Source organism: Drosophila obscura, unplaced genomic scaffold (genome assembly GCF_018151105.1).
Source record: "Drosophila obscura isolate BZ-5 IFL unplaced genomic scaffold, ASM1815110v1 contig_4, whole genome shotgun sequence".
NCBI lineage: Eukaryota > Metazoa > Arthropoda > Insecta > Diptera > Drosophilidae > Drosophila > Drosophila obscura.
In genome coordinates, this window is record NW_024542828.1 from 9690225 (window position 1) to 9702307 (window position 12083).

At 49.5% G+C, this 12083-nt stretch overlaps 4 protein-coding genes across 5 annotated transcripts; 2 read left to right on the forward strand and 2 right to left on the reverse strand.

The window, feature by feature from the left end:
- Nucleotides 1-30: 30 nt before the first annotated feature.
- On the reverse strand, nt 31-3015 carry LOC111069953 (WD repeat-containing protein 3). The gene is made up of 2 exons (XM_022360222.2): nt 2789-3015; nt 31-2724 (listed from the first exon to the last, which is right to left on the reverse strand). Exons 1-2 carry the CDS (start codon nt 2944-2946, stop codon nt 114-116), a joined length of 2769 nt encoding a protein of 922 aa, XP_022215914.1. The 5' UTR covers nt 2947-3015; the 3' UTR covers nt 31-113.
- Nucleotides 3016-3122: 107 nt separating this feature from the next.
- LOC111069957 lies at nt 3123-3718 on the forward strand. The gene is made up of 2 exons (XM_022360227.2): nt 3123-3271; nt 3340-3718. Exons 1-2 carry the CDS (start codon nt 3232-3234, stop codon nt 3630-3632), a joined length of 333 nt encoding a protein of 110 aa, XP_022215919.1. The 5' UTR covers nt 3123-3231; the 3' UTR covers nt 3633-3718.
- Nucleotides 3719-4184: 466 nt separating this feature from the next.
- Nucleotides 4185-12024, reverse strand: LOC111069956 (eukaryotic translation initiation factor 1A, X-chromosomal). 2 transcript variants are annotated; one of them, XM_022360224.2, is made up of 3 exons: nt 11918-12024; nt 11551-11860; nt 4185-5164 (listed from the first exon to the last, which is right to left on the reverse strand). In XM_022360224.2, exons 2-3 carry the CDS (start codon nt 11752-11754, stop codon nt 4922-4924), a joined length of 447 nt encoding a protein of 148 aa, XP_022215916.1. In that variant the 5' UTR covers nt 11755-11860; nt 11918-12024; the 3' UTR covers nt 4185-4921. The 2 variants fall into 2 exon arrangements, with proteins under 2 accessions (XP_022215916.1, XP_022215917.1); XM_022360225.2 differs by having other exon boundaries at nt 11551-11855; nt 11918-12007.
- LOC111069955 (transmembrane protease serine 9) lies at nt 7617-9182 on the forward strand. The gene has a single exon (XM_022360223.2). It carries the CDS (start codon nt 7881-7883, stop codon nt 8889-8891), a length of 1011 nt encoding a protein of 336 aa, XP_022215915.1. The 5' UTR covers nt 7617-7880; the 3' UTR covers nt 8892-9182.
- Nucleotides 12025-12083: the final 59 nt, after the last annotated feature.

Sequence of the window (12083 nt, forward strand, 5' to 3'; positions counted from 1 at the left end):
AAGATACATAGAAAGGATCGGCCTTCCTTGTACTTAGTATCATAAAATAACTAAAATTGTTTATTTGGAGTCATACACCTAAGCCTAAAGGATTCCATGCAGGGGGCGACGTCTCAGACCATTTGGATCTGTAGTCGCCGCTTGCTCGCCTCCCGTCGCTTCTTGTCGCGTTTGCGACGAGCCTGTGTCGCGTCCCTGAACAGCTGGACGCCCTCGCGTTGCTCCACTTCGGTTTGCAGCAGCGCCAGGCCGTGCAGGTTCCAGCCGAGAATGTCCCGCAGCTGGCCGACATCCCGCTTGAGCATTGTGAGCAGTTTCAGCAGCAGAGGCTTCATGCTCTTGGTCGACGAAATGGGCTTCATGTGCACCTTGAAGAGGAATATGGTGACGCGGCAGAGCAGCTCCAGTTGATCGGGTCGCTGGGTGAGCAGGATGGGCAGGCGTTCGAGCAGCTCGCAGACAACGGAAAAGGGCAGCAGGAGCAGCGCCTCCTCCAGATCGGATGCGCGTATCCGCATGAATGTGTTGACCAGAAAGTCAACGGGATTCTTCACCTGCAGCGCGTGCATAAGGGGGTGGAGTTCCGGTTTCTCCTCGGCCTCCAGCTCGAACTGCTTCGATATCTCCAGGCACTCCAGAATGGACTCGGCCGCCTTCTCCGAGCCCACCGTCTTGCGCGAGGCCATCTTCAGGCTGGGCAGCAGCGGCACGCTGTTGTCTTCCCCCGTGGCCAGCTGCTCATTCTCCATCTGTTCGCGCTCCTCCTCCTGGACGTCCTTCAGCACGATTGTCTCGTCCGTGCGCTCGTACATTCGCAGTGTGCGATCCGAGCCGCAGGTGACCAGGAAGCGGCCATTGGGCGACACTGCCAGGCAATAGGCCTCGCCTATGTGCCCCGGCAATGTGAGGATCTTCTCGAAGGAGTCGCCGTCCCACTGCTTCACCTTGCCGTCCTTGCCGCAGCTGAAGAACATGTGCGTCTTGGGTATGAACTGCACGGACATCACCGAGTCGTCGTGGGCGAAGATTGAGCGATGACAGTCGCCAAAGTTGAGGCCCCAGACCTTGATGTTGCGGTCTGCCGACCCAGTGACGATCAAATTCGAGTCGTACGAGATGTCCAGGCAGAGCACGGGCAGCTTGTGGCCGTACAGCGACAGGTAGAACTTGAAGGTGTCCAGGAAGAAGACCTTGACGGTGGCATCCAGCAGGCCCACGGCCAGATACTTCATGTCCGGACTGACGCCCACACAGAGTACAGTCTCCTCCAGCTTCAGGGTGTTCTTGTGCAGCAGGGACAGCACCTTGGTCTCGCCCGCTCCCTCCGCGGCATCGATCAGCTCGAAGGTCCAGATCTTGAGAGTCTGATCACCGCTGCCCGTGATGCATCCCTTCTGATCCGGCAGCATGGCAATGGACCAGAGCTCGCTCTCGTGGGCTGGAATCTCCTCGACAATGTCCGCTGCGCCCACGTCCACAATGAGCAGCTTGCCGCTCTTCATGCCCAGCAGCACATAGTGATCGCCGGGCACGAACTTGGAGCACAGAATGTAGTCCGTTGGGACTGTGCGCAGGCACTGCATGGCGTCGCGGTCCCAGAACTTGAAGGATTCGCCAGCGCCGGAGCCAACCGCCAGCGAGTCATTGCTGAAGCATACGGAACGCACCTCGGACTGGTGGCCCAGGCGCGTAAGGGAACGAAGAACTTTCACACTAGGATCGGCTGCTTTGCGGGTCTTGGGCGAGGCCTCGAGGGAGTGCAGCACAAGACTGTTGTTAGCCAGACTGACCAGCACACGCATCTCCTTGCTCTGGCCCAGGACCACATCGATGGACTTGATTTTCTGCTTGGTTCGGATGCTCTCTAGTCGCTTGATTTCATCGCTCAGCGATTGCTGCTTGGACAGTTGCGCCTCCGCGCTGTCATCCTCGCCGGCCGCCTTTTTCTCCTTCTTCAGGCGCTTGGCCAGGCGCTGCTTTACCTCCTCGGCCGTGCATATGTAAAAGTTCTCAATCAGATCGTTGGTGCCGTGGCAGCTCAAGACGCGCTCGCTGCTGTCCGTGACCAGGTTGACAGTGCGGCCCTTGCCGGCTCGCTGGATAATCCCACAATTGCTGACGCTTATGGGACTTATCGTATCCTCATCATCTATGCTTAGGCCCTCAACGGCCGACTCCAGGGGCTCGCTGGCAGCGCCGTCGTGTTTCTTCAAGCGATAGACATTCATGCCACTCTCGCTGGCTCCCGCCACCATCAGGTCGCCGATGAAGGCCAGTGCCCAAACCTCTGTGCGATTGTCCACGACGGTTTTGAAGCAGAATTGCGTCTCCAGGTTCCAGAATTTGATCTGTGTGTCCTTCGAGCAGCTCACCACAATGCTCTGGTCCACCACACGCTGCAGAAAGTGGGCATCCGTGATGGCAGCATTGTGTCCGCTCAGCCTCGCCCGACCCGCCTGCTCCACCACATCCACGACCACCAGCTCTGTGTCCAAGCCTCCACTGACCAGGCGCATGCCCTGCTGGTCGTACCGCAGAATGCTCACGGCATTCTTGTGCAGGGCCAACGTGCAGATGGCCTCGTAGTACCTCTCCGAGCTGAGATCAAAGATCTGGACCATGCCATCGGTGTAGCCCACGGCAATGTGTAGATGATCCGGCGACACACGCAGGCAGGTCACCTCGAACTTCTCCCGGCGCAGCGTCAGCTTGCGATCGCCCATGCTGAAGGATAAACATTAGTTAAACTCTGTTTTGGTGTCCAGAGCCCAGAGCGGTCAAAACTCACCGCAAATCCCAGATGATGACATTCTCGGCAGCAGGTGCGGCCACGTACCGCCCCTCGGTTTTGTCAACGATGGCAAAGTTCACATTGGCGCGACCCGATGTGATTATATTAAAGCTGTCTATAGCCCGATACGCTAAATATTGTTTAGTTAAACCCATTCTAACATTTAAAAATCAACAAAATCAAAGAGCGCGTTTCACGTGTTAGCCCAGTGTGACCGCGGACTTGTCGATAAAATATACCCCGCCTGACCCGCAGAAATATACCGTCACAATTTCAAAATATACCGTAAGCGGTCACTCTGGCAGGGCTACTTGATGGCGGTTCTGCGCAGGCGCTGCTCGGTGTATTTATTATACCACCCCACACAGGAATAGAATATACACTTAAACTAGCTCCTGCTGCATTTTCTGCTCAATTAATAGTGTATTAAACAACAAACAATGTCCGCCTACTCAAGTACTTCCACCAGCCAGCCCACTGGTAAAAGAGATGCTTTCAATTCATTTGAATTCTCAGTGAAAAAAATAACGATTTATTGCACCTGACAGGAACAGGAGCATCGGACTTGGACACAGAATCCGTAGAAGTACTGCGGGAGCGGCTGAGCACCATGAAGCGCCTGATGGCCGAGCGCACGGCCCAGCAGCAGAATAATCCTGCATCCACCGAGGAAATCTTCTCCACCAAGCGACAACGCTCCGAGGGCATTATCGATGGCAACTTCCTGAGCATCGCCTTTGGCGGTGCCCTGCTGGTGATCATCACGGTTTCGGTGTACGCCTTCTACAATCTCTACCATGCCATACTCAAGAAGTTCCCCTCAAAGCACGAGGAGCTGTAAGCTGCCATGGCACGGCAATGCTCTCTATCCATCTAAACAGTGTATTACAATTATGCATTTAATAATACAAAAAATACGTAGTTTGAATTGCAAAAAGGACGAGAAGAAACGCCTTGGTGGGGGGATGGATTTGCTGTTTTGCATTCGGGTTAATCAACGCCATTTATTGGAGTTCAACTCAGTACAAAGAATCAATGATCAATCTTTAGTTTTTACACGTTCGTTAGGCTCGAATTAAATTACAACTAAATGGGTAACGAAGGGAGCTGAATGCATCGACAGCAAAAACAAAAGGGGCGTTGGGTATAGAGTATATGATATATCGCTATGAAGACCATCAAAAATAACACACAAGTATCAAGTATATAGATAGAGATAGAGACGGGAAAGGAACACATTTGGGGGGGATGGGGATGGGCAAAAACTGTAGAATTTGTTTTGGATTTTTGGCTTACTCGCTAGCTACAATGGAAACTCCTCTGCTATACCGTCCGTCTACGGTCCGCTTTCTCATTTACACATAAATGTTTTGCTAAACTCCTATTCTATTATTTATGATTTATGAATTTACTTTATTATTCTCTTTGCTTTTTTTTTCTTTTTTTTTTTTGCGATTTTCTCATTTAGTTTTTGGGGTGAATTTGTTGGGTTGGAATAATAACTAGTATCCATTGGTTGTGGGATTTCTTTTGTTGTTGTTTTCTGTTGTTTCGTTTAATTGCATAAAGAGTGTTTAGTGTTCACTTTGCTTCACTGTGTGGCATGTTACTTGCTGCTCAGCGCAATAGTTTCTACTAACTGTAGCTATTACATACATAGATCATATTTAGTTTTGTTGTGCCGCTTGAGACGCGAGCATTAAATTAGACAATTTGAATTTGGAACCTAGTCGAAGAAAATTACCAAAAGGTTAGATAGAAAAGGTTACAGCGAAGAATATTGTTGAACATTGGAAGTTGTTGATAAACTGTGGGCTATTTCTGTAATTGTTGTTTTTGTTGGCTGTCTGTCGGTTGTTTGTTGTTGTTGTTGCTAGTGTTGGCCCGTCGCGCGCTCTGTGAATGGTTGGGGGAGCATGCTGGATTGGTTGCTGATTGCTGATTGCTGAATGTGGATCTGTGTATCTGTGGGCGGGGTTTGCTTTGCTTTTTACAATTTGTTTAATTCCCTAACTTTTTAACTGACTTTGCTCCGCCGGACGTTCCTGCCGCACCCGCCGTCCCTCCCCCTCCTGATGCTGCAGCTGCTGCTGCTGCTCCAGATAACATCTTCCTTTGTTTTCTTGTCAATCAGATGTTGTCCACGGAATCAGCATCGTCCTCTGAGCTGATCTCATCGCCGAACTCAATGTCCTCGTCGAAGCCATCCTCCACGAATGTGACTGTCTCGTTGATGCGCACCGACTCGGGGAACTCGCCGTATGTCTTCAGATTCCTGGCCTCATCGGGCGTGTACTTCAGAATGACATCGGCCTTCGAGTCCTGATAGTCGCGCAAGCCGACCAATATAATATCGCCCTGATTGATCCAGACCTGTAAAAGAAAGCAACACATTTAATCATTTATCTCATCATTCAATTGGGAAAAGCCCAAAACACAATCTCCTTCTCCTTCTCCTTGTCTGTCTACTCTCTCTCTTTGTGCTATGAGTAATTCTTGCGGCAGAAATAGCAAACAGCAAACACAATTTGCAGTCTTGTATTCCGTGTAAGAGATAAAAGATAACTGATCTTTTGGGGCAGGCCCCGTGCCTCTCTAAAATTTCTTGGGTATTTCACAAACACGCGCAACAGAAGGCAGGGATTGCCTACAACAAGAAGGTTCCATTCTTGGCTAACTTTTGGGCACACCATTTCACAAGGAGCCCATAGGAATTGCCTATCTGTGGAGTAGGAGGAGCAGCCAGCAAGCCAGCAGCTCCTCAAACTTACTCACGTGAGGGCTTTATCGTAATTAACTTCTCATGGATCGCAATCAGTTCGAAAGCACTTGAACTGTCATCACAAAACATTGATAGCCAGCGCGTAGAGCAGCCAAAGGAATGTAGATTAGAGCTGGGCAGCAGCAGCAGAAGCAGCAGCAGCAGCAGAGGAGAACAGGCACAAACTTGTCGCGAGTCACATACTCGTATCAGTGATAATGTGCAAGCCAAAAATTGGGTAAACCTGAGCTCTTAGTTCCAGGAAATAATGCGCGTTTAGGCTGCGATAAGGCAAGGCTGCTATATCGAGATATCTCACAACCGCAAACGAGCAATAACAATGCTCTTGAGCAAATATTTGCCTAATCAGATGCCAGATTTCAGATTCCAGGAGGAGCAGCAGCAGCGAATGCCTGACTACAGATTGAGAGATTTCTACACACCCCCCATGACGTCAACGGAAACATAGGAAGATTATGTGGAATGTATTATGTACTATACGCTACGATACGATACGAAACGATATGAATGCAGTAAAACTACAGAGAGAGAGAAACCCCCCATAGGCCCCCATAGGTGTTTGTTTTATTACTCAACCGAGAGAGAGGGAGAGAGTCAACGACCTAGGACAAGCTGCACTTGATTCCAATTCGATGAATGATTCAAAGCCCATTCATAAATTTATTTCCCTCGATGGCAGCAGCAGCAGCAGAACTCTATTTCCTGTCGGTTGTACTAGCTGCAATATAAATTCCATTCCCCTTCCGATTTCAGATGACACATATGTACATATATCATACATACGTATACGTATGTACGTATGCTTAGTGCTTGACCAGCCACGTCGCCACGTCGATAAGACCCGATAGCAGGGGTTCGGCTTAAAAATGCATTAAACAAAAATCAGAGACGCGCCACATTACGTCTTTCGCTTTAAATAAACCCTCTTCCCCTGAACTTTGGAGCATTTATCATACGGCCCAAATATGGCGATGGCGTGGTGCCGCACACTTGGATTCCCTGCCTGAGGGAACGCGAACGAACACGATAGATCATGCAGGCAAACACCGTGAAGGCAGAGATACACAAAAGTTGTGACTAAATCGAATCGAAATTGGCTATTACCATTACCCCAAGGCAGACGAGAGATAAGCGAGCGAACGAACCCCTGGGGCAGGCAGGCGGCACACTCCAACGCCACCGCCACCTTTACTTGGAGGCCAGTGGGAAGCCCCCGATCGATCGCACAACCCACTGATTGCGAGCACCTGTACGTGGGCAGGCGGGAGGTGCTCCTCCCCAGGAGTGCGGGTGAGTAAGTTGGTACGCTCCGTCAGAGGTTTGGTATTTGAGGCAGCAGGTCTCTTGGAATACTATATATAGCCACAGGCATCACTGAACCGAACCGAACTAAAACAGATATTCTTATCGCAATATCATCATCATTAATGGCACAGCAGTTGGCGCTGGTTTGCTCTGGTTGTGGCCCAAAAAGGAGAAGTTTCTGCATACAGAAATTCCCTGGGGGTTCTCTGAGGCGTTTGATTCATTGCATTTTTATAAACTGAATCACAGAAAGTGCTTCTGATTGACTTATTTCGCTGTAATATAAATCCAATGCCAATGCGTCACAAAAAATTCCTCAGGCTGCAGGCAGTTCGTGACACCCCAGATATGTCCCATGAAAGGCGAGACGGAGTACTGGAGAACTTTCTTCCCACGACAGTTAGCTGTTATCATCGGGCACATTACATCACACACGGCAGGCGGGTGTAGGCAGGTATTATGTTTCAGCAAAGAGGGACAACTTCCTCCACCCTACCCCTCCTGTGACAGGGATAGGAGCAACAGAGTAAGGGCATTCCCTGTGGGGCCCAGAACCTTGGCAATCGGAATGGCACTCGCCAAATTCGGGCCTTATCTCGTTACTCGTCACTGATTAGATTGGGCTCTCTCTCTCTCTCTGTGTCTGTGATAAGGTAGGCACTGGCACCGACTCTCCCTCTCTCTCTCTCTCCCTATAAATACAGCCAACATTCCGGCGTATTCTGCAAATTTAAAATCGCAATCAAGCAAGCAACAGCCAGCCCGGAGAAACCGCTGAGAAATAAACGTGTGTTCCATGAACGATCCAAACGGAATACAAGTGAAGTGTTACCACAGATACGCCAGAGGCAGAGCCAGAGCCAAGGCGAAAGCAAAAGCAAAATCAAAATCAAATCGAGACGCCGCGATTCGCGTGTCCCGTCCACAGACCCATCAAGTGTCAAAATTCCTACCTACTACTCGACGAATACGTGCGGCGCGTGCTACCAGAACGAGGACATTATGCTGTTATCCTACCGATGCATATACTCGATGCTGCTGACGACCATAGCCAGCATTATGGTCGTGCTCAGCAGCAGTGCCTCCCCGAGTTCCCTGCTGCCCACCGTCCGCAAGTGCGGAGGTGCCACCAGCGTGATGGGATCATCGGCCCACACAATGGCCATGAATCTGGCGGCCTACGGGCTGCTGGAGAATCGGATTAGCACACTGGAAGCACCGCGACAGACGCACTGGAGCAAGAAGTTTCTGGCCAAGCGCGAGGCAACGCCCCACACGGCGCCCTACGTGGTCAGCATTCAGATGATGACCCCCGACCAGGGCCTGGTCCACTACTGTGCCGGCACTGTGATCAACGAGCACTGGATCCTCACAGCCGCCCACTGCCTCAACTCGCCGCAGACCGTCGAGAGCTCGGTGATTGTTGCCGGCAGCCACGACATCCACGACCATCGCGGCGAGGCAGCCAACATCCAGATGCGACACATCGACCACTACGTCCGTCACGAGCTCTACCTCGGAGGCGTCAATCCCTACGACATCGCGCTCATCTACATGAAGAGGCCCCTGGTCTTCGACGAGTACGTCCAGCCAGCCGTGCTGCCCGAGCAGGATGCCCTGCCCGAGGGCTACGGCACTCTGTACGGCTGGGGCAACGTCTCGATGACCGCCGTGCCCAACTATCCGCACAAGCTGCAGGAGGCCAACATGCCCATCCTGGACATGGAACTGTGCGAACAGATTCTCGCCCTCTCCGGCCTCCAGCTGCACGAGACGAACCTCTGCACGGGCCCGCTCACCGGCGGCGTCAGCATCTGCACCGCCGACTCTGGCGGTCCGCTCATCCAGCAGTGCTGCGAGGAGTCCTTCGAGCAGGGCAACATCGTCATCGGCATCGTCTCCTGGGGCAAGATGCCCTGCGGCCAGAAGAACGCGCCCTCCGTCTTTGTGCGGGTTTCGGCCTTCACCGACTGGATCCATCAGGTCATCAGTTCGGCCACACACATCATGTAAGCTGAGGCCGGCCACGCCACAGCCACGCAGAGAGAGAGAGGACTACCCCACCAAAGAGCTCGAATGTGAAAAAATCGAAAGAAAAACGAAAATCAAATATACCCAAAAATCAGACCAAAAAAAATCATCAATTTCCAAAGAAAAAATATATCAAAAATTCTCTATAAAATCTCACTAGGATTAAGCATAAGAAAAAGAATATACTACTGCCCAGATCATTCCAATATAGGCTATAGTTTTAAGTACAAAAGAGAGAACATGAATAAAATATTCGAATGTGATTAGAAAGAACCAACAACTACCGTCTTTAATTGTGAAATAAGCTGCTGAGCTGGAGATAAGATTCGCTCCATATTCCGGCGCGCCTGTTGCCGGGCTGAAAGGGGGGAACGAACGGGCGGGCACACACCTTGGCCTGGGGCTGGCGCCCAACCACACGCATTAGTCATGCCCAGAAAGTCAACGTCTGGCCAAAAGCAAAGGGCATAGAAAGTATGCCTGGAGCACGGATGGAGCATGGGAGGCGTGTCCACGTCGTGCCGATTAGGAGCCGCAGATTACGTGGATCAGCTGACTGCCGTATGATTGACAAGAGAGTTTTTTTTTGTTAACTGACTGACAGACTCTGTCGTCTGTGCAGAATATTTGTAGCTCTGTGTTTTACGGCCCTCGCGAATTTAGGTCTAGACATCAGAGAACAGAACTCGTTGAACTTTGAGTCTCGATTGTCTGCACCTTGAGCTGCCTCCAAAAACAAACTCTGGAGCTAATTCGCATGTAATTCCTAATTTCCAGGAACTGCGCTAACATGTGACAACAGATGACCCAGATAGGAAGGAAGGGTGAAACCCCAACACTGATGGCATTCAAATTTGGGCAGAGGGTTGCCCATTATATGATAAGGACTTTTGGGGTTTTTTATATGGTAAAATGAAGATGTGCCAAGAGCTATTAGTACGCTACTGAAGCATTTGTGGTCCCGTGCAATGTCCCGTGAAAAATGCTCAATTGTCTAGGCCACACGGAGGCACTCCAAGACTCTCCGCTCCCGCCATAGATCCACCTGTGCAATCGAATATAAATTCCTTAGGGAAACTACTTGAGAGATTAGAGTTCAAGTAAATGATAAAGGGTTCCGCATTCAAGCAGTGCATCCCCCAGACGGCCTTGTGTAACTTGTGTTCATGCCGCGTGTGTGGAGTGGGCGGTGGGTGGTATTACAAATCCATTTACAGGGATTAAAACGCATTTCGGTATGAGGAAAACTGCGTCGTAGCCAGCCTGCAAAATATACGCAACGCTTTCTTTCAATTTTCCATTGTAGATTAGATAAATGTGGATGCCATAGGCGCCCCCACTCTGAGCATTGAGGACAAGCAAATTAGTGCCAAGTCAGGATGTTGCTGGAGTATTTGGCCCATTTATGGGCACCAGAGCACGTGCTTTGAATGTCTTTGAATTTCATGTGAATTGAAATGGCAGATTCTGTTTTTGATTTACATTTGCATTTTTGGTTTACTTTCCATATCAATCAATTAGACGTGGACAAGTCCCGCCCTTTCGTCCCCCCACTTTTTAGACTGTTTATTTTTCGGTTAGGTTGCTGTCTCTCTCTCTATTTATATGGCAAATGGCACCTTGTCTGATTTGTCCCCATTGATTGGATACTTGTTCGGGTGCTTGTGGGTATTTTGCCCTGACATCTACGACGGAACTGGTGCTGACGTACTAACTCCAGAAATCTTGACGTAGCTACTGATTCGAAATCTTATTTATGACGACCTCTCGCTGTCCGTGTGAAGCACAATTCAAGACAACCTGCCGCTCATACTACGACTAGGTATAGTAGGAATAGGTAGATCTAATCGGTTTATGGACAATCCCATTCGCAAGGCCATGGAAAGGCCAAACCAAGGCAGGTAGTATCGTGGCTATGAACTGCGGTACTGCAGCTGCAATGCAAATCCTGGCAATTCCCGTTAACATTCTGCTTTGAGAAGACTGTACAAGAAACTTCATTGAATTCCAGGAAGATGGAAGCAAAATAGGACTATCCACAGGGGTGCAGACGGAAAATACCCTGGAATATATGTAGATGTGAACTAAAATCTGATGGTCTATGGCTATCATATGATAGTGGTCCGCTGTGATTAAAGACGGAATACTCGCGGGATGATTAAGAAATACAGGCATGGCTGGCATCAGGAAAGAGTAAACTGCTGAGGGGCGCACACACCTCTTGGTACATGCACATACATAGTTAATCAATGGCTGCCCCCGACCCACGCGTTTCCTTTGTTATCTTAGACAAGGACAACGAATGCACTGCATTCCACCTCCCTCCCACACAATGGAACTGCTTGCGAGCTGGCAAAAGAGAAGACCATCATAACGGCACATTGTACTTGGTCGCCACCAAAATGGGCTTTAAATGTTTATAATAAACACATTTTTGCCACCTAAAGTCACATATATATTGCGAATACGATGCACAGCAACAATAATTAAATAGCATATATAGCGCATTTGTTGGCAATCAATGCCAAATGCTAAATAGCGTGCACTTTTAAGAGAGCGCGCACACACACATGACACATGCCAAAAAAAAAAGAGATTAAGAGAACCAGACAAAGAGAGGCACTTTCAACGTTGTACTTACCTTCTTGCGAAGTTTCCCCCGAATGTGACACAGGCGTTTGACGCCATCAAAGCACATTGCCTCCAACCGACCATTGCCCAGCATTTTGGTCACCTGTGCGTACTCCTGTTGATCCTCCTTGAAGATCAGCTCGCGCTTCTCGAATTCATTCTCGTTCTTTCCACGACGACGATTTTTGCCACCTTTACCTTTATTCTTGGGCATTTTGCTGCTGCTTTGCCGAGTCTCTGCTGCTGTCTGGGGTGTTGTTGCTTATGGCGCTGCCTGGGCCACACGAATTCAAATGTTCTAGCGTGAATCACAAACTGCACTAAACGTTAAGAGTAACAGCAATCATTTCAAGGGAACAATTTAAGCAAAAACTTACAATTTTGTCAAAAAATGTGACAATTCTGCCTCGCTAATAGAGGTGTCAAACCAAAGAGGGCACTATCGATAGTATCGATACTTTGCTGCTAGCCTAGTTGATCCATCGATAGCCTTGAATGTTTTGAAAAAAACAATCGATACTATCATGATAGTATCGGGCTGAA